Source organism: Taeniopygia guttata, chromosome 3 (genome assembly GCF_048771995.1).
Source record: "Taeniopygia guttata chromosome 3, bTaeGut7.mat, whole genome shotgun sequence".
Lineage (NCBI taxonomy): Eukaryota > Metazoa > Chordata > Aves > Passeriformes > Estrildidae > Taeniopygia > Taeniopygia guttata.
This window is the reverse complement of record NC_133027.1, coordinates 96867388-96888703: the sequence shown is the minus strand read 5'-3', so window position 1 is coordinate 96888703 and position 21316 is coordinate 96867388. Positions and strand designations below refer to the sequence as shown.

At 45.1% G+C, this 21316-nt stretch overlaps 2 protein-coding genes across 2 annotated transcripts in view; one reads left to right on the top strand and one right to left on the bottom strand.

The window, feature by feature from the left end:
• XDH (xanthine dehydrogenase) overlaps window positions 1-16137 on the top strand; it is a 51136-nt gene extending 34999 nt beyond the window's left edge. Inside the window, exons 24-37 of the mRNA XM_002194944.7 lie at window positions 820-907; window positions 1540-1626; window positions 2877-3068; window positions 3559-3704; window positions 4293-4374; window positions 4945-5040; window positions 5748-5876; window positions 6867-6941; window positions 7776-7828; window positions 8946-9060; window positions 9671-9736; window positions 11293-11481; window positions 11902-12069; window positions 12802-16137. Of these exons, the coding sequence (XP_002194980.5) occupies window positions 820-907; window positions 1540-1626; window positions 2877-3068; window positions 3559-3704; window positions 4293-4374; window positions 4945-5040; window positions 5748-5876; window positions 6867-6941; window positions 7776-7828; window positions 8946-9060; window positions 9671-9736; window positions 11293-11481; window positions 11902-12069; window positions 12802-12852 (1537 nt within the window). The 3' untranslated portion in view covers window positions 12853-16137. The remainder of the gene's footprint in view (window positions 1-819; window positions 908-1539; window positions 1627-2876; window positions 3069-3558; window positions 3705-4292; window positions 4375-4944; window positions 5041-5747; window positions 5877-6866; window positions 6942-7775; window positions 7829-8945; window positions 9061-9670; window positions 9737-11292; window positions 11482-11901; window positions 12070-12801) is intronic.
• Window positions 16138-16671: 534 nt separating this feature from the next.
• Window positions 16672-20134, bottom strand: LOC140683790 (carbohydrate sulfotransferase 9-like). The gene is made up of 2 exons (XM_072927482.1): window positions 19611-20134; window positions 16672-18079 (listed from the first exon to the last, which is right to left on the bottom strand). The coding sequence occupies exons 1-2, from the start codon at window positions 19708-19710 to the stop codon at window positions 17265-17267; spliced, it is 915 nt and encodes a 304-aa protein (XP_072783583.1). The 5' UTR covers window positions 19711-20134; the 3' UTR covers window positions 16672-17264.
• Window positions 20135-21316: the final 1182 nt, after the last annotated feature.

Here is a 21316-nt window from a genome sequence, read left to right as displayed (position 1 = left end):
GTGAGCTCATGTTTAACTATGCAGGTTTTGGGTGGACATGGCCCCAGAGGTGACATTTCTGCCCTGCCTGTACCCTGCCCTTGCTGGCAGAGCTGGAGGGATCTTGCAACACAGCAGCAGTTTGATACAATATCATTGGACGAGGACAGGCAAAATGAAACTCTGTTTTTAAATTGACTTTATTTTTTTCTGTTCTGAGCAAACAATCTGCTTTCTCTAATTAATCAGGAATGCATTTGCATTCTTTTCTTCTCTTTATCTCTGCCAGCCAAACCACTGTTTGACATCCTACAGGCTACAAAAATAACATGACATTCGCTAGGTACTGGTACAACCTGAAGACAGGCACTTGGAAGGCAAAATTGTTAGAAAATTAAGAACGACTCCTACTCTCCCCCCTGTTTTACTCTTTGATAATAAATAAGCAAATAAAAAACAAGGTCAAATTGAAGGCTAGTTAGTACTTTGCATTATTATATAGTTCCTATGGCATTGTCTTTTTCAAAGCCAAAAGAGTACCTTGAGAAATAGTCTGGAAAACAGTGATTGCTCAGTTATTAGCATCTATCTCTATCTCTAAAAGAAATTATCCTTTTTTTAATATAAGAGCCTTCGCAAGAGTTTTCACAAACTGGTTCCACTTTCGGAGATGTTTATTTTTTTTTACTCATTCTTGCTGATTTCTTAAGGGTAAGATATATGAATCAAGCAGTTTACCCTTAACTGTCCGTTGCCACCCTAGAAAGACAAAGAACCTTGTTCTGCAGGAACTGTATTGTGCATTTCAGGCTTTCCCTAAAAAGCTGTGTTCTTTCACAGAACGGGCCGTGCAGTGCGGTGCATGCTGGATCGAGATGAGGACATGCTGATAAGTGGTGGGAGGCACCCCTTCCTGGGGAGGTACAAGGTATGCACACACCTGAGGAGAGTCCATGTGGTCTCAGTGCTGTCCCCTGAGACATCAGAGAGCAGTAAGATGTTGTGAAAAAACACTGCTATGGTCGTTTTACTGCTGATCTCCCCTGCTACAAATGGGCCAGGTCAGATGGGCTGTAGCAGTTCTCCTGTTAAAGTGCTGCAGAAGTTATTTTGGCTTGGATGGTTCCCTTCCTGTGACCTCAGTGTAAATAACTCTGCCTTTCTTGCAACCAGGACTTTGACCCTGCTGACAATCACATTTCTTTTAGAGGCTCGCCCATTCCTGTAAAGCATCATTAATGAAGCAATGTGCTTGGTTAACTTGCTTTCTGTTTCAATCCCCCTCCAACTGCTGCTGCTTTTGAAAGCAAAAACCTGTTAAGGAAATTGTGGCTGTGGTAAGTGGCCAGCACTTAATTTAGAAGAGTTCTTTGGAACAAGATTGACACATGCATGAACCCTTTACTGGGGGGCTCCCTCAACTGCTGGCTGTGCCTGCCCTATGCTGCACTGGGGACAATCAACCCTCTGCCTGTGTGAGATCCATTCAGCATTCGGAGGCAAGCACAAACCAGAACGTTTTGTAGAAAACTGATTACTGAGGAGGCACTCTCTTGACAGGTTGGCTTCATGAAGAATGGGAAAGTCAAGAGTCTGGAAGTGTCATACTACAGCAATGGGGGCAACTCTGTAGACCTCTCTCATGGTGTAAGTAAAATTTTCTGATGGCTGATTAAGCAGAAGGTGTGTTTCTGTGCAACCTTCTGCTCTGCCTTCAGAGAGCTGTTGCCTACAGCATTGCTGGCACATGCCATAACTAAACTTTGACATAACAAAAAACAGATTTTGAAGGGCTTTTGGAGCTTCTACAAATGCTCTGTGAGCCAACTGACCTGCCTTGGCATGTACCACATAATTCTTATGGATGCTGTAATAACTTAGATTGAGCAAAGGGGTCAGGAATGTTTGCTTTGCATTACAGAGGGCTGTGATGGAGAAGTTGTTGCACAATGCAAGATGACTGATAGATCCCCAGCTCTGGGGAAAGATAGTTCCTTGGGAAAAGAAGCATCCCAGTCAATAGGTTGATCAGAGCAGGGTGCCTAAATCAATAAGCTTGTAAAGGACTGGCTAAAGCCAGCACTGTGTTCACAAGCAGTAAGGACAAAAAATGGGCCAGAGTTCTGAGTTTGTCTCCAAGAAGTTTTCCACTCGTGAGTAAAAAACTCTCCTTTTCTGTCATGTGAGTGACCAACTCAATAGCCTAGTGTCACTCAGGCTTATTCTAGCTCACTTTTTCCAGTCCACCTGGTTGAGAGCGCATCTGTGTAATTGTCTTTTTGACTTGTGTCTGAATCAGAGGACTGGGAAGTGCTGCATGTGGAAATAAGGTTTGGTTGTGTGTAATGTCCTCTCTGTGCTGCTGCTGGAAGAGAAGTCTGGAAACACAAGCCAGAAAGAAGTTCTGGCCCCTTCCCAATGTGGACAATAAGTGGGCAAATCTCAAATCTTGCAGATCAGTAGTTACTGAAAATGTTTATTTCTTATGTGTGCCCTTCCTGCCGTCACCCATGCAGAGTCACTTTTCCAGTAACAGATTACTCAATATAGTAAAAAGAAAACTGTGTTTCTTCTGATAGATAATGGCATTTACATACAGTTTGATTCAGCATAAGCCCAGGGCCAAAAAAGGACTTTGAAGCTCAATCTGTCCCAGAGCCATAAGAGTCAACAGAGAAGTGTGCTTATTGTCCTAGTCAGGAGGACACCACTTGACATTCCATTGCACCTGAGAGGCAGTTCTGGCTGCACTTCAGTGCTCATCATCTGTGTTGACTGCAGCACTGCAGAGTGCTAGAGAAAGTGCTGATTGTTGTAAATTAGCTTCCAGTCTGGTTTTGGCATTGGTGAGAAGTCTGACATCCAGTTAATGTAAAGTGTGTCCTTTTCTTCACCAGGTAATGGACAGAGCCCTGTTACACTTGGACAACTCATACAACATCCCCAATGTCAGCAGTATGGGCATTGTTTGCAAGACCAACTTGCCTTCCAACACAGCCTTCCGTGGCTTTGGAGGGCCCCAGGGAATGATGGTTGCTGAGTGCTGGATGAGTGACCTTGCTCAGAAGTGTGGCCTGCCACCTGAGGAGGTACAGACCTGCTGACATCTTCCAGGGTGACACTGCCTTGGAACAAGCTCTGAGAACTGTGCCAGCCATGCAAGATTTTTAAGCACAAGAACTTTTGCTTCAATTTTGCTGAGCTCCCAGCAGGATCTCAAACCTGTGTGACAGATACATTCTAGCATGGATTATCTTCTGTTTAATTAAATGCCTTGGTAGCCTCAATATTGTAACATCTGCTTTAAGGATAGATATTAAAAAAAAGAAAGTCCAAAGGCACCAGGTACCTTAATCTTACTGACAATGTGCTTTAAGTCCCAATATCTGAAAATTTCCAGCCTTAATATCTTACTTCGTGCTGTTCCATAAACAGATGTATGTTTGTTTATTGTTTTGCTCCTTGACTCTTTGTAGAAAGAGCGAAGGAGTAAAATCAGGAACCAACACACTTTAGATCTCATCCCTCCTTGTCCAAAGCATTAAACTTGGCCTGTCCTTTCTGTGTCTCTTTGGGAAGGTGAGGAAGCTCAATCTCTACCATGAAGGAGACACAACTCATTTTAACCAAAAGCTGGAGGGATTTACTCTACAAAGATGCTGGGACGAATGTTTGTCCAGCTCCAGCTATCACAGCAGGAAGAAACTGATTGAAGAATTCAACAAGTAGGTGCCCGCCCTGGACCTGTCTTGTCACTGGGTGCACCTGTTGCCTGCTAACTTCTGTAATTTTCTCAGCAACTTGAGTGATGTGAAGTCACACCTTATATTTGCAGACTGTCTTCTAAATATTTCTCCTTTTGTAATCCCTTCATGCTCACTGTCAGAGGAAAAGTCTATCAGAGAGCTGGTAGCATAAATAAGGCCAGAATTAGACCCAGCATGATGTGATTTTGTAAGTGAACTGTAGCAAAGAAGAGGGAGTCTGTTAAGTCCAGCTGGGATTTTCACATGACTGTCAAGGCAATCTGTTTATGCTTCCCTCTGCCTGATAGACTTTTTTAGTTGGCTTTATATATACGACTGAACAGCTAATAGTATGGACAACTGCTTCTATAATGCTTGCAGAAAGCATCTTCGGTTGCAGTTCTTGTTGGAGTACACAAATAAAGCCTTTCTTTAATACAAATTAGTGATTAACTCAGTCTGTATCACAGGCATTTAATTTCCATTTAATGCACAGTCAGAGGGAAGCACAGTATTGATTTATGATAAAATGCTTATGGGTATATGAATAATGTTCTTTCCTTGCAGGCAGAACCGCTGGAAAAAGAGAGGGATAAGCATCATTCCTACCAAATTTGGCATCAGTTTCACTGTCCCATTTCTGAACCAGGTCTGTAAATGTAATTTGCCCTTTCACTAGAGAAGCTGGATTTATGCTGCCTCTCCCAGGCTCTCCTCCATTTGTACCAAGCTGGAGCTTCTTGAAGAAGTAGTCAATTAGTTAAGAAAGAACACACATTTTCGAGCCAAAAAAGGCACCATAACAATTTCCAGTTTATACTGTCCAAAAGACACTGCAATACAGCTGCATTTCCACGGTGTTGTGTAAGGTTGATTTTCCTGCCTTTCTCAATAGTAGAAACACTGCTCCTGTGTTTGAGCTGATTTGATGGACTGTCAATGGTGTTTGAAATTTGAGGTGAAGGGTGCATCTGTGTTTCATTGGGGCAGGATTGAATTACTTCACCTGCGTTCTGAGCTGAAAATACTGATTGGGGTTTGTTATGTCATTGGAACTTCTAGTGAGTTGGTGAGACTAAACCCAAACTCACCTCAAGTGTAATCAAGTGGCTTCAGTTGCACCAAAGAACAACCTCAGTCTAGTTCTAAATGAATTCTCTCAGTAGCCTGCTAAATACTCCACTAGTTAATTGATGATGATAAATGTTCCCTGTTGTAGGCTGGAGCTCTGGTCCATGTGTATACAGATGGCTCTGTGTTACTTACACATGGGGGGACTGAGATGGGTCAAGGACTTCACACCAAAATGATCCAGGTAATACTGAGTTTGGACTTAACTGACTAAGACATCTTACACTCTCCCTACAGTATTGCCTCAGGCACCTTGACACTTCCTCTGTGTGCATGCAGAGAGTAACAAATCAGACTGATTCCTCTTCATTGTTTGAGCAGCAGTGCTACATTTCCAGACTATTATCACAATTGAGTGTTAGAATTAGATTCTTCAGCTTAAATATCATTATGTAAATACTGCATGTTATGCTTACAGTTTAACTATTCTGGCAATTTCAGTTCACCCCATAAAGGTACAGTTTCCATCCATTTTATATAAAAATTAGTTGTATTGAAAACATATATTTCTGCATATGCTAATGCTTTTGTAGTTAAAAAGGCTCAAGGGAGTAACATTCCTTTGGCAAGAAAATGAAAGGAAAATCTCGTAGGGCTTTTGAACTTCTGATTGTTTTAACTGTTGAGAGAAGAATTTAGTCTCATAATAGGGAAGTGAATGTCTGTCATTGTGGCAAAAGTGTATGTGCTCACACACATTCAGTCTATGAAATTCAAATATAACAATGTTCTGGCTAGTTCTCAGTCACTGGAACAATTCAGTCTGCAGGGAAAATGAAGTTTATGGTGGGTGAGGGTAGAGGTTGCAGTGTGGGTCCTAGCAGTGTGAGCAATGACTGGCAATGCTCATGGATAAGTGGTGCTTACCAATTGTTTACCTTTGCTTCACAGGTTGCTAGCAGGGCCCTGGGAGTCCCCACATCCAAAATTTACATCAGTGAGACCAGCACAAACACTGTCCCAAATACCTCCCCAACAGCTGCTTCAGTCAGCGCAGACATCAATGGAATGGCTGTCTATGTATGGAAGCTGAGTTATTTAAAGGAGTGGGTTACAAGGGAGGGCTCCAGGGCATGAAAAGTTATCTGTTGTTGTTTAAGGAAAACAACCATCAAAAGGTAGTTTCAGTGTAAGGATGTCTCATAACGTTATCTGGCATAGCTAGCAGTAGCATTAGATTGTGAATTCCTATATTTTTCAAGTTATTCAAAACTTTCCTTCAGTTCTTTGGCAGCTCTAAAATTAGAGTATTTGGGATTACTCAAGATGAGCAGAACAAAGCATCCATTTAAATAGCCAACTTCAAAATAATTAATACAGCCTTATCTACAACAAATATATTTTGCTGCATGTATTAATAGCAATTGGTTTGAGAGCTGTACTCCACAAGCTCTAACTGTTGATCAGCCCAGAGCAAATGTTCTGCTGTAGCAATGGCATGGTCATGGCTGTCTGCCATGGTGGAGTTACCAATGCATGTATTTGCTGGGTATGTGATTTTTCCATTTTAAAGAATTTAGTACTGGTCATTCTCAGTTTAAGAGACAAGGGGAAGTGAAACCTGCAAATTAAATAATCAGGATAATTTTATTCTCTGCACAGATTATCTGAGTAGGTTGAATTTTGGGAAGAAATTTTTTGTTCTTTCAGTGTTAAAGGATCATCTTGTGAGCTGTGTTGAGCGGTCCTGTACAGATGGGGTACAGATAGTGTATAAATGAGCAGACTTCTTATATTTTGTGTCATGGTTCAGAAAGTTCTGTGCTGAATTTGGGATTCCTTTCTGCTATCAGCACAGCCAATCTCCTTTAAAATCCTTTTCAGGCAACATTTCTTCCTATGTAGCAAAACATGCATTAGCGAGCTTTGTTCCTTTTTATAATTTGCCAAAGTCCTAAAAGGCCATATTGATTTAAATAGAAGATTCTTTGAAACTCTTAGAGGGCTCTTAATACCATAAGCTGGCTATTCAAATCTTAAAGTATTTATTCTCATTCTCACTCTTTCTAGAACGCATGTCAAACTATCCTAAAAAGACTCGAGCCAATCAAACAGTCTAATCCCAAAGGATCCTGGGAAGACTGGGTAAGCTGTTTATATCTGTCATGAGACGTTGTCAGAGATTGCTTTAATTGGCAAACCACATGTGCAGGTGTGTCCTCCAGGCCTTCTGCACCTTGCTGGCATAGATTTGAGCAGTGACAGTGAAACACAAACCTGGCACAGATTTCCAAGTAATTAAAACTTACAAGAGGTCATCCCCAAGACATCAGTTGTTATTTTAATCCTGAGATTTCTCCAAATTTTGGAGCCTGCCTACAACAAACTTCATCAGAGAAAAGTCTTGAGTGGTTACATGTATATTTGTAGTCAGGCTACAGTCTTGGACAGAAAGAAACCTGATTTTTAATGAAGGGATTCTGTAACATAGACAGCTCTTATTGAGCTGCTGTTCAGCCCGTCACACTCCTTGTCTGCAATATCTCTGTCCCCTCGATGAGAAGAGATGTAGGGGCTGTAAGGCTCTGTTCAGATCCAAGCTCTGCTCTTCATCTGAGGAGTTTTGACTTTGGGATTTAAAAGTAAGGATAAAATTTCCATCACTAAAGTCAAGATGACCTGTCAATTTAACCTTTGTTCCTGAGGCTAAAATCTAACCTGTAGCTGAGAGACAAACAAACAAAAGCAGCTCTCATCCTCTGCCAGTGATTCAAGTTCTGCCCTTGGTAGCTGCTGATGGGGACTGTTTTGGGAAGCAGCTGCAATCATGATGTTTGGCAGTGCTGGAGTTGGGTAGTGTGACAGCTGTCTGTCACTGGACATTTTCTACTTGAGGCTTCCTGGAAATGTTTTGTGCAGTTATTTTGAAGTGCCTGATTGTATGTTTTACTGTTTTCAAACTCTTGTTCACGTTGCCAGATCAAAACCGCCTATGAGAGCTGTGTCAGCCTGTCAGCCACAGGGTTTTATAGGTGAGTGAAAATTCACACTGCAGAAGCACTGACTCAAGTGCATGGATTGCATCCAGGGAAATTCTGGGAAGATTTACAGCCTCCAGCCCCCTGTAACTGCTCTACATTAAAGCTGCATTCCCTTTCTTACCTACAAGTGGTAAGCTGAGGTTAACAGTCTCCTGGGTGGGGAGAATCAATTCCTGATGGAGCACAGCTCTGAGGGCAAGTAAGTCTAGAGTAGATCTGACTCCATTCCAGCTGACCTTGGCCTGAAGAAGCATAAATGAAATCAGAGCTTTGCCTGGGGCTCTGCTCTGTGTCAGCCTTGTGGCCTAGTTTTGCACTAGAAGCACCACGGAGGATAAGAGGGGACAAGGATTGTCCTTGAGGAAAAGCCTGTCTCTTGCAGCATGAGCAGATACCAGTGTTTCCAGTGTTGTTCTCCCACGTCAGACTCTTGCTGGACCCTGTGTAGTTGTGAAATGAGGCACTTCTCTTAGTCAGCTTTACTGCTGAAGGACAGCAGAGATCCATCATCTTTAAGGCAGAGGGGTTGACATTAATAAATAGCCATAGTGTTTAGAAAAACCTACTTAGGGCTAAAATACACTATGTGTTAGTTTGTTTTGCATCCCTGAAATGTATTTTTTCTAACCAAGTGACTTGTCAGCATTTTAATAAACCAGCTTTCAGATAAAGTATATGTAGTCAGACACAAAATTTGCCATGAACTGTGCTTAAAATCAGTTCTAAGCTTAATAGAGTTTCTGCTTCAGCTTAACTATGTTCTGAAGTTTAATGGCCTTAAAGAAACTTTCAGCTGCACTCTAAAGCCAAAGGATTTTCCACTGAATTGGTAGATAATAGTAACCACAAGCCCTGTGATTTATGAGTCAATAATGGTGGCTTAAACATCTTGATAGTTTCAATCAGGTTTTGAAATACAGAATAGATTTAGCATATTTCTCTTTATAGTTGCTTACACTTTTAATTTCTGTATGGGCTTGACAGAAGGAATGAAACAAAAGTGAGTAAGAGTTTTGATAAGTAGCAATGTAGTTGTATTCTTTGTTTGTTTTTTTTTTGTTTTTCTTTTCATGGAGTTAAATGTGGTTTTGTTTCTCTTTGTATCAAGAATTCCTGAACTTGGCTACAACTTTGAAAAGAACGAAGGGAAACCATTCTCCTACTTCAGTTATGGAGTTGCCTGCTCTGAGGTTGAGATAGATTGCCTGACAGGTGACCACAAGGTGAGGGGTCAGCAGTGAAACAGAACAAATACTGGGTGTCAGCCCATTCCTGGCTCTGTCATTGGTCTGGTGTGACCTTCAGCAAATTTCTTAACCCCTCTGTTCCACAGTGCAGCGATCTGTAAACTGTAATAAAACAATAATTATCTACCCTGCGGAGATTTGGAGCTTAATGAATGATTGCAGAAGTTATTGGATTTGCTTGAGTAAGAGATAGCAGCACTGTGTTGGCACAAAAGTACAGAAACATCCTGGGATTGAGTTAATCATTAAAAATAATACTGAAGACTTCTGAAAAGAAAAAAAGAAGGAAAAAAAAAAAGAAGAAAAAAATTAAATCAGCATCTGACCTAGTTGGTTATGCTGAACTACAGACCACTGATACCAGCAACTTAGAATTAATATTAACTGGGTCCACTGGACCTCTGGGGAAAAATGCAGTGAGTTCCTTTGAATTACTTTTGGAGTGAACTCAGATTAAAAGTCAGTATGAGAAATTCAGCTGAGATAAGATTATGTGGGATAGTGTTTGGATACTCTTCCTCACTCTTCCAATCATGGACCAGTTCCAGAGATCTGTGCTGATTTACCCTTTATTCCTGTTTTTTAGAACATTCGCACCGACATTGTTATGGATGTGGGTACCAGTCTGAACCCAGCAATAGATATAGGGCAGGTAAGTGAAAAGTGTTGCTACTTCCATCATGTTGAGGCAATCACATTGCTCTCAGGCTTTTCAATTTATTATCCCTCTCCAGGTTGTGCCTTTGTAAACACATGCTTTTTAATTTGGCACAGAATTGCACGGGGAAATACTCTGTTAGGGTTTGGAGATTTTTGACTTGGATAATAAGACTGCAGGATGTTGTTCAGTTACCACCCCATTGAGGTTTTTCAGGCTAAATCCCACGCCTGATATTTATATTCCTATCTGCCAATATTAGGTTTATTTAATTTAGTGAAAATTCTCCTGATTAAAGAGTTAGGGAGGTGGATTCTGTCTTCCAGCTGCTGCTGTGTAGAATTCTCAATAGGAAGCTGGACCAGTCACTTATCTTGCAAAGTCTTGGCAGGCACAAGATTACTTCAAACTTTTGTGCAGTAATAATAACAATATCTCTTAGCAGATAAGGGTAATAAACCAGGGTTTTTTGACAGACCAAGAGATGAATTGTTAGCCGTATGCTTATCTAGCCATCTTAGCTCGCTAGCTAACTCTAGATGTCAACATGGTGTACCTCCAGTGAAACTGCTGCAGGATTTGGGATGACAGGAGAGCATGAGTTGCAAAGCTCTGCTGTAGCTAAAATGAAATTTCCTTGAAAGTGGTGTTTTTTCTGAAAGAGATTTTTTTTTGAAGGGTCCAAGGGGAGAAAAGGATTTTCTGTCTTTGTGGTGTGCCACTTTTTAGGTTTGAGAGTTGAGAGATGGGCTTAATGGAGCCTGTCAAAGGGGCCTTCAGTTCCTGTGTCCTCCCATGAATTGCTGCAGAGGATGTGGGGGCACAGTAGAAAAAGGATGTGGCATGAGTGCAGGAATACAAGTACACAGAGATGGGTCAATGAATGCTTGTGACTGCTCTGGCTGTCAGATACCTCAGTGGGCACAAAGAGCAGAGCTGCTTTGTGCAGAGTTGTTCAAGCACATCCTCCTCTCATAATATTTTTTCTCCTAAAATTTACAGTAGAAAAAAATATGTAAAGTTTTTTAGTACTTAAATGGATATGGGAGTGTTTTTGCAGGTGCCTGTGCTGCTGACCTGATAATACACAGCACTTAGGAAAGCATTTATACTGAAATAGAAAGTATAAAATAGTTTGTCTTCAGATGTTTCATCTTCAGTCCTTTTAGTCTACTAGTCTTTTGATATATCAGCAAGTTCAACTCATTCAATGTTCACCTGCAAAACATTGAAGAAATCAATATTCTATCATTGATTTTTTGTTTCTGTTGCTTCATCAGAAAATTCCTTTCCTGTGTTTACAGAAAATCTGTTTGCATGTATTTGTAAATTGCTTCAGCTGCCAGGGAAATGCAGCCACATTTATGTGGGAACACAGGAATTGTGCAAAGATTGTACCCAGCAGAAAGGACAAGGGTTTAGAGATAACAAGCAGGATCCGAGTCAGGTGGAGAGGGTTGAAAACCCTGGTGGATGTCGTCACTGTTTGTCCTTGTGCAGGGAAGAACAACAACAGAGAAGACTGTAACCTTGTTTGGATGTGTTTGTAGATAGAAGGAGCCTTTGTCCAGGGCATTGGGCTCTTCACCATGGAGGAGCTGCGCTACTCTCCTGATGGGAACTTGTACACTCGAGGGCCTGGCATGTACAAAATCCCAGCATTTGGAGACATCCCAGCAGAATTCAACGTGTCCCTTCTCCGTGACTGCCCCAATAGCAAGGCAGTTTACTCATCCAAGGTACGCCTGTGGGGTCTGTAGGCCTCTTGCTGCCTCATAACACTGTGAAGCTGAGTGGGATAAAATCATGATCCTGTGTGTCTAAACAGTTCACCTCATCATGCTGTGGTTGCTCTGAGGTCAGGATGATTTTCTGTTTCTTATCAGAAATGTGTTAGGAAGAACTGAAGTAACCTGCACATTGCTGCCCTGGTTGTCCATGAGACAGAACTGAAGTAGCTTTGCTGTGTGACAAAGCTTGTGTTTTCTTCCTGTTTCTTCTTTAAATGGACTGAGGGTTGATTTAGCTCAGTCTTTCCTCTGATCACACCTGGCACACTGGAGGCTGTTTTAGCATCATGTTTCCTCACTGAACACATCTGGTTGAATGAGGTTCCCATCTGGAAGGCAAAGCCTCACTCTTGCTTGTGCTTGGTCTAGGCTGTGGGAGAGCCACCTCTGTTCCTGTCTGCCTCAGTGTTTTATGCCATTAAAGATGCCATCTACTCAGCGAGGAAGGACTCTGGCCTGACAGAGGCCTTCAGGCTGGACAGCCCTGCCACCCCAGAGAGGATCCGCAATGCTTGTGTGGACATCTTCACCAAAATGGTAACAGCCCCTGGTCTCACAGTCTGCTCCCTGGCCAGCCTACCCATGGGGAGTGGACCTGGAAGTCATGGGGGCCTGGGGCTGGGATTAGGGCAGGATAGGGCGGCTGTGTCCCTGCTCCAACAGATGGGTTTTGTTTTGGGTGTTATCCTTCATTTGACATGCCATCCATCAGCTGAGAGCCAAATCCACAGCCCAGCACTGCTAGGGCTCCCACTGCAGGAGAGGCTGCTGTACAGCATCTGTGAAGTTCAGTCCATTCCATTCTCCAAGTGTTGGGTGTGGAACAAAGGCACTGACTCCTTGTCCTGATGCTCCTATCATCTCTCAGAATCATCCCATATGATGAGGGCCATGGTGTGGTTTAGTGGTGTCCCTCAGCAGGGGAGAGGGAGAAAAGTGTTCCTTCAAATACTCCCTTCTTCTGAATGTTGCGGCCCCAGCAGTCTCCCTGGAGCTGTGGACATGATCTGAAGGAGTGCAGGAGTTATCCCTGTCACTGCTTCTCTTGGGCTGCTGTCATAGTGTTGTCACAGGGCTCTGTAGTAGTCAACCATCAGGTTTCTAACAGTGCCATGAGACAGACATCTCTGTGTTTGGAAAAACTGGGCCAGGAGCTCCTATCTTCATATGTACAAAGTCCCCCACCTGAAAGGCAGCATGATGGGACATGCTGAATGCTGGACAGGACCCTCATTTGTTGCTTATTTAAATATTTTTTTCTCTTTATAGTGCCCTTCTGCTGAGCCAGGCACCTTTAAGCCATGGTGTGTGCGCGTGTAGGAGGAAAGTTTGAGGAGCAAACTCTGCTGGAACTGATCTTACTCCAGAGGAACCACAAGGCAGTAGGACCATAATGGAGGAAAAAACCAACCTGTGTTTATGTGGCTCACCCACTGATTCACGGAGCTTTCACATTTAATTGTCCAATCATTGCTTTCTCTATGAGAGGCAATTGCTGCCAGATTATAGCTGTGATGTAAATTCAAATGAAGAGTAAGTTGAAGGTGATGCTATCCAAGTGTAATTGAAAAATCTTACAGATTTCATATAAAATTGCTGCAAGGATGCTTCTTACCAGCTAATGTGAAATAGCAAGGTGGTTGTTTCTTTTTTTTCCTGCTATGAGGAAAAGCTATATCACCTTGTGATGCTGTGCCAAGAAGGACTCAAGTGTGTTGATCCCAGACATAGAGTCCTCTAGCTGAGATGGAGGAAGGTGTAAGGTTGCTGAGGACCCTGCTGTGTCCCCTTTGCACACAAAGCCAGCTATATTCTAGGGGGAAATGAGCAGGACTTTTCGTGTTGGCTAATGAAGATGGTCTTACCTGTGTAACAAAAGTGTTTCAGAGGAAAAGGCTAAAATGTGACCAGTAACTGATTTACCTGAAAGTTCAGTGACTGTTGCTTTGTCTGCACCTGGGCTTTAATGAGATTTTAGTTGAAGTGCTACCTTGTCTTCTCTGATTAAAGATGAAAACTAAATATACCAAGAGTACTTCCAGCAAGATGCTGCTTCGCTTGACACAGACTTTTCCCATCCCACACCCCCACATCTCTCCCCATCCTTTAAATAGGAAAGGATATCAGAGACCTTGGAGTAACAGAAATTTGCTCATCAATGTTCCCGAGGTAATCTATACCAGCCTAAGCAAGGGGCACAAGAAGGTTGGACACAGCCGGGGATAAGCTGGCTCTGGGTTCCCTTTAGGGTCAATCCCTTGCTGTCATGGCCTTGCCTTCTTTTCAAGAGAATTCTTAGTTTTCTGAATGTGAGAAAATAGATACATTTTGCTACAGGGAGTGCTTGTCTGAAAAATGTGCTGGCTATGTGATGACCTGGTATAATCTGGATTGAATATATTTTTCATGTTGGATTTAGTGCAGGGCATCCTTCCTGACAGATTTTGTCACTGTCAAATTCAACACTGGTGCACCATGTTATCTCTAGATGGTGTCAGCCACATACTGTGCCTGCTTATCATCTGCAAACTTTTATCTGTTTTTCTGGCCTACTGCTTTACAAAAATGTCCCTTTTCTCTTTTTGCACTCCCAGGGCCATCAAAAAAGTATGGTGCAAGAGGATGTAACTCTTAATATAAAATTTTGCTCACGTACAAACTTCTTAAAATTGGCCTTCATCTTAGGACTGGACAATGTATGCTCAGTGTGAAATATTTTTTTAAGCACTCCAGGGTATATTGCTTGGAAACGTGTAGATTTATTTCTCAACTCAAAATATTATGGATCTACCATCTAGAAGAAGGGAATTTGTATATGTGAGTTGCTGGAAGTATTTTGTGCCTGTTGGGCTTGCTGGGTAATTGTTATTAATTGTAATATAAAAACCAGTGCTTCTTAAGCTCTGAGGTACTGGGCAAGAACACATTTTTGTTTTCTCCTGAAAGTTGGCAATATGTAAAAATCCTCTTAGAGAAGAAAACATGATAATTCGTGTGCAAGAATATGTTATGCAGCTATTGGAGCCTGTGTGTCCACATTCTTGGGTGTCCAGGGAGAGATGCAAAACACTAAGTCTGTAAGGTAGATTGGTATCAGCTGTTTCTGTGAATTCCACCTTGTGGGATTGCTGGACATGCTCATTCAGACCAGGATGAGAAGAAATGCAAAGGTAATATGCGTTAAAGCAGAGCATGGACGCACAAGCAGGGTGGGATACCCAGGAACTCCCAGTGTCATCCCAGGGGAAAGTTGCCAGTGTTCATGATAGGCCTGCTGCTAGTGATGGTCCTGGGAGATGTTGGGATGTCACCAGCAGGATGAATGAGTGCTCTTTCTCTCCCTGGTTTTGGAGTTTTCATCATTTCGGGATGGATTTGTGAGTGTCTCACACAGTCACAGTGACTGCCTGGTCAGATAAAATTTTTAAAAATTAGATGTATCAAGTCTCTTTTGCTATTTGCTTTGTGAGTTAATTGGAAGTGCATTTGCCAAGTTCTGTGTACATGAGTGGTCACAGCAAGCTGTTCAGAGCAGACCTGTGGAGCCAGTTTTGCTGCAGTATCAGTGAGCCACTCTTTCCCAGGCAGCAGCCCTGGCCCTCATGCCCAGCCCTGCTTGAGGCCCTCCTGATACCCTTACCCAGCTGATGAAGAAAGCAAACACTTCCCTTTTGGCGTGCGCTGGAATTGAATGTAAATTAAACCAAACACCTGGGGACAGCAATGCTATAAAATCAAGGTTGCTAAATAATGACAGCAACTGATTGTGAGGGTGTAGGGAAAAGGGAAGCTTGGAGGCTAATAGGAATTTAAGTAAAGATCACTGTGCTACCTGTCTGTGCTGTGGAACTCTAAAAACATGAAGCTGAGGTTTTCATGTCACCTGTCAATGTTTGAACATTTCATACATTGCTTTCCTGTGGAAATAAGTGCCCGGCACCTTAGGAAAGGACTAAGGGACCCACTGGGAAGGGCTGGCAGGAGGAGAAGATCCCTGGCCTGAGGTGTGCTCTGCACTACAAAGCTGTGGGGGAGTGAACAGCTCTCTTGCCCTGAGTGCACAACACTGTCCCCTGCCAGGTGCTATGACCCATTTCTTCACACTACATCTCACTGTGTGGGGTCTCAGCTCGCTGTCACTGGCGGGAAACCTACTCATGAAGAGAAAAATGTTCCTTTTCTAGTACTTTCCAGTGAAAAAGAGCATGGATGCAAGACTCTAATTTAATGGCATATAATGGGAAATTTGCTGCTTTTCTCATTCCAGAAGTCTCTCCTCATTCCAGAAGAGGAACTATGCCATCTTGCTAGACTGTAAAGTACTGCGCAAAATAATGACACTTAAATAATAATTACTGCAGCTGGAGAGTGTGTGGGAGTATGAAAGGAGCCTAGCTGATCTGATGTTTTAATGCTATTAATTGCATGGCCTTCTGTGAGAGAGGGAGGCCAAGATTTTGGTAATTGTTTTAGGTCAGGTCTAATCAACAGTTTTCACTAACATACTTTAATGAGAGCTGTCAAAACGGTACCATGAATGTAAGTGGAATTCTCTGTGAATGTCACAACACTGCAAAATAAAGCTGCTAAATACTCTGGAAACAAGTATGCTATGGTCAGAGTCTGGCAGGATTTGAAATCTAGACAACTCATCCTTGGTGTTTGTTTGACAAAGATGGACCCTTCCCATGGGCTGTGAGTCAGATCAGCTCAGTGACCAACAGGGCGGGTGATTGCTCTGGGCTGCCCAGCTGGATGAAGCTGTGAGCCAGCTGGAGAGATTGGGGCTCTGTCTGGCCGTGCTGGCAGCCAAGTCCAAAAGAAAGCAGAGTCAGTCCTCATGCTTCTCTGCCAGCAGGAGCCTGTAGTAGCCACATCCTGTTTTCCATAGCAGCACAGTGATGCATTCTGACACTTCTAGCCACCAGTTACTGCCACAAGGTGGGAGGCAGTCTGTCTGGTGCTGTGGCTGGTACCTGGTCCACACTGACACTTCCTTGTCTCAGGGCTAGTGCACAGAGCTGAATGCTGCCCTTGGCCCACTGGAGTCAGCCCTGGAAGGAGGGGAGCCAAACCCAAAACCTGTGAATGGAGCAAGCATTGGGTCCCAACCCCAAGGCCCACTTCAGCCCACACACATAGGAGATGAGGCTGTAATACAGGAACAGTTCACACAGAACAGGAAAGACCAAATGACGGGCTGGGCTTGACCCTCCCTGAGCATGAAAAGATTGAGAACACTGCCAATGGCTCCCCAGCAGGGTCTGCCACGCTGTGTCACATCTCAGCCTCCAGGTGACATGCTCCTCTGGGAGCACTTCTTGTATCTTGAGTGGGAAGATTTGTCAGGAAGAAGCCATTGCCAAACCTCTCGTCCCAACATGGAGCCCAGAAAAGGAAATGTCAGCATGGGCATGTGTGATGCTACAGTGGTTTGCAGCAAATCCAACCTACCCTACCCCAAACTGTTGGGTTTATCCCATTGCAGTTCAGTTCATGCAGTTTTCCAAGTCCAGTGCCACAAGTTTCCCTAGTGCCTGCTCTTGTGTTTAAGCACGATTCAACCACATTGATGCCCCATCCCTGGAAGTAGTGTGTCTCAGCTCTCTGACAGGTCTTTTGGACTGTGACATGGAAAACCTCACCCAAGCAGCTGGGAAGCAAAGGCCTGTCAGTCTCTTGAAGCACTTGCCTATGGATTAATGCTCCCTGAAACACTTCCTCCATACAGGCTATTTCTGCCAGGTCTCCACGGTGCTGGGATGGTCTGACAGGAAACTGCTAGAAAATGGGAAAGCAGCAAGGTCCCAGCGGTAGAAATGAGATAGCTGCTTCTTCTGTTGGGCAGACAGCTCACTGAACATCTGCTCTGACAGCCACCTGTAGGTCCACTGCACCTGGCTGTCGGTGAGCTCGGGGAGGAGGCTGCCCGCAGGCAGCCCAGCCCGGCGCAGCAGGTGGCCCAGCTCCTGCCTGAGGAAGCCAAACATCACCACGTAGTCATACTGGATGAGGCAGGGCCGGCACAGGCTGACCAGTGGTTTCCAAGCCACGCTGCTGTTGTGCATTCCGCTGTCTAGCACTTCCTGGATAAAGCTGCTGAAGGACGGGCTGATGCCCATGCCTTGCAGGAACGTGGCAATCAGCCTGTGGAAAGGGTCCCTGACAAACAGCACCTTGGTGTAAGACCCCAGCATGGCCTTTATCTCCGTCTGGTTGAACTCGCTCAGCCGTGTCTCCTTAGTGTGCAGCCGGTGGTAGGGGAGCAGCACTGGCAGCGTCACATTTTCCTCCTCTAGCTTCTCCAAAAGCTGATGCCATTCCTCCAGCCCTGCTGATGGCACTTGGCAGTAGAGGAGGTCCAGCTTGGTGTTCACCCTCAGGCTTGGGAGCAGGGAGGCTCTCTTTTCCTGGTTGCTTGGCAGTTTGCTGACTTTTCCTGCTTGGCTGCAGAAAGCTCTCAGTCTCCTCTTCCTGAGCTGCTGGACGTGAAGAAAGGTGTCCAGTGTCAAAGTGAAGCCCTCCTCTGCCTTGGGGGCCAGGTCACCTGGGAAACAGCATTTGGAGATGGGGGTAAGGAAAGAACACAGTGCCCCGAGTCAGACCCCAGGCACACAGTGCTGTTGCAGGCTTGTCTGCAGTTATTCACTGTGGAAGGGATTCAGCATGGACAAAATGGGTGGGAGAGAGGAGGCCAGCCCTATCTGGCAAAGAGCTTGGCTTTGCTGGGAAATGGGTTTCTGTCCCCATGAACATGTGAGATTATGGACACCTAGACCCTCCCTTTCCCCAAATCACCATGCCTGAGAACTGATCTAAACGAGATTTATTCCACAGGCCCAGTTCTCTGCTAAATCATAATTTTTGCTTTTAACTCCTTCCTTGCAGCTGAACATCACAGAGGTGAGTTTACCAAAGAATCAAAAATATTTTGAGAGACCAGACAGTAGTAATTTGGTTTGTAGCTACAAATACATGATGTCCTGCAAACACTTTTGCATCTGTTAATAGGTTAACATCAGCTACCAAGTATATGTGAGTAAGGGATTATTCTTAATGGCTTGGGTGATTTAGGGACCCAAATGACATCATTTCTTGCATCACTCCCATATGTAAACCTTTTCTTTTGCAGATAAAAAGGCAAAAGCAAATAAAAAGCAAAAAGCAAAGAGAAGTGAGATGACAACAAAGCAAATATAAAAGGCAAAAGCAAATACAAAGACTCTATGAGAGTGAGTTTAATTTCTCAAATTTCAGCTTTGCTTTTTTTTGTCTTCTTATTTTTGATGTAAAAAGGCCAGAGTGGGTTTGAATGTAGAAGATTAATGCCCGCCTTGTTGGTTTGTTTTCTTTAGCAGCAGCACATCTGCCTCATCTGGTCAGTGCAGGCATCTGGCAGCCCTGAGGAGACTGATGGTTTGTTCTGTGTCCTCAGGAAGTTAAATATTTGGGGAGGCTCTTGCACAGAGCAGCACAGTGAAAAGCAGAGCAGCACAGTTAAAATTAGGCAAAGGACATCAGGAACACAGGAAGAAACACAGTGGTGCCTGAAGCTATCCTGAGCTGCTCTTAGATTCGCTCAGTCCCAGAATGACAATGTCTGCAACATATAGTGATGACTTTGCCCTGGAATTATGGGAACTGGAAGGAAGGATGCATTTTTTAGGCAAGAAAAGCAATAATCACCAATGCCCCTGCTCCCTCTTGCGTTCCCGACAGCATTTCACAACAAAACAACAAAAGTTTTCCTAACAATAGTTTTGGGAGTTCCCTCTAGCAGCCTGACACCTGTTTTCCCCAGCACACCTGAAATCAATGCCCCACTAAGAACATAAAGCTGCAGGCCCCCACAGCAAGGCCTTTCTCCACAAACACCGTGCCAAGGGCATTGTCTGTCCTGTAGGCATTTGCCCAGCCAGACGCTCTGGCAGAAGCTGCAGGGCAGCTCCCCGCGGCACAGGACAGCTGCAGTGCAGAAGCGCCACCGGGCCCGGCCTTACCTGCGCGGCTGCGGGCCGGGCCTTACCTGAGCGGCTGCGGGCCAAGCCTTACCTGCGCGGCTGCGGGCCTGGCCTTACCTGAGCGGCTGCGGGCCGGGCTCTGGAGCAGCAGCCGCCAGCTGAGGAAGGTGGCAGCGGCCAGGGCGGCCGAGAGGCCGAGGCGGGGAAGGAAGCGCATTTCTGGGGTGTGCTGGGCGCTGAGTTCTGCTGACGGACGGCAGCTGGGGAACCTCCTGTTTGTTCAAACACACCCAGCCGGAGCTGGGTTAAAGTACTGTTTGGGCAGCAGCTCGGCTCGGGCAGGGAAGCGGCCTGAGGCACAGCAGGTGCCACCTGCCTGCGTTCACAGCGTGGGATTTGCAGGCAGAATCTGCCTTTTTATTCGGTCTGTGCCATGCCAGGTGACAGCGCTGTGAGGAACAGGCCCTGCATCCCCACTTCTGTGCAGGCAAAGATGTCCCTGGTCCCCTGACGCTCCCTGTTCTCTGCTGCTTTCGGCACCGAGGGAGGGAGGAACTACTCGGGAACCGTGGAGCAGCCAGGACTAGGTCTGGGAATGGCGCTGAGGAGGCAAGTGCTGGGCCACGGCTGTTCCTCTGTGGTGCTGGGGCGTCTTTTTTAGCTAGCAGCTGTGGCAGGGGAGGTGACAGGCCACAGCCAGTGTCGTGGCAGGTCGATGATGAGCCACGGACTGGAAGTGCTGAACTGCTGTTTGTGTCCTTCTGCTGTTTACACCGAGCAGTGCAGTGGCCTCATGATACACAAAAAAAAAGGGGGTGAGCTGCCATGCAGGCAGACAGACGCGCTGCTCCTTCCTTTCGCCAAGCAGCCACCCCGTGGGATGGAAACCCCCCTGTCAGGCGTCCTTGAGGGCTGTGCCGCGGGCGGGCTTGCTCTCCTCCGGAGCAGCGTGGCTCCCCAGCAGAGGGTGCTCTGTGCCCGAGGAAGCCCGGCTCTGCCCAGCCCAGCCCTGCCCGGCCCTGCCCTGCCCAGCCCGGCTCTGCCCAGCCCTGCCCTGCCCTGCCCGGCCCGTCCCCGCCCGCCGCTGGGGGAGGCGCGGGGCGCGGGCTCTGCCCGCCCTGCCCCGCTGCGGCTTAGCGGATCGGCTTCGCAGCTGCGCTGGCCACGTTTGTGCCTTTTAAAAGCCTTTCTACAGCGAGAAGGAGATGTTTCCTCTAGGTCTTGTGGGCAGGTGTCCCTGCAACCTGTCCCCCAAATTTGGGAGAATCCCGGTACAGCCAGAGCTGGGAATGTTCGGTGATGGTGTGAATGGCAATGATTTGCTTATACGTTTCAGCAGGGACTGTCCCAACCACAGCCCCAGCGAGCCGAAGTGCAGCTGTAATGGGCAGGGAGAAATGCAGCTGATTTTAATTTTACAGTCATAAAGTGAAAGCAAAGAGACATTCTCTGAGGGACAGAAAGATAGTGGAAAACCCCCTTTGCTTTGCATTGCAAGGAAACTGAACTTCTGAAGTTACATCAGGGTTTCGTCTCTCCTTCTAACTTGGATCTGCCATTTAAATGGTGATTTTAAAATTATTTTTTTATTGTTACTTGGGATTTTTTTTTTTTTTAATGCCGAGAAGTTTTATCAAGTGTCTGTAGACACTTACAGAAACTCACTGCTAGGCTTCTCCTGTTTGCCTTCCATTCACCACTTAGCAACAGCCAGCAAGGTTGAGACTGCAGTTCTTGAACTGAAAAGCTTCCTGCTACATGCTTGTAGGGAGCCAGCAGCCTTTTTTGGGCACAGAGGCTGAGTCAGGTATGGAAATGCATTC

Coding starts and splice junctions, on each gene's coding strand:
- LOC140683790 (XM_072927482.1), bottom strand. CDS start 19,710: ATGCGCTTCCTTCCCCGCCTCGGCCTCTCGGCCGCCCTGGCCGCTGCC. Junction 18,080..19,610: donor CCCGGCCCGCAGCCGCTCAG/GTAAGGCCAGGC, acceptor GCTGTTTCCCAG/GTGACCTGGCCCCCAAGGCA.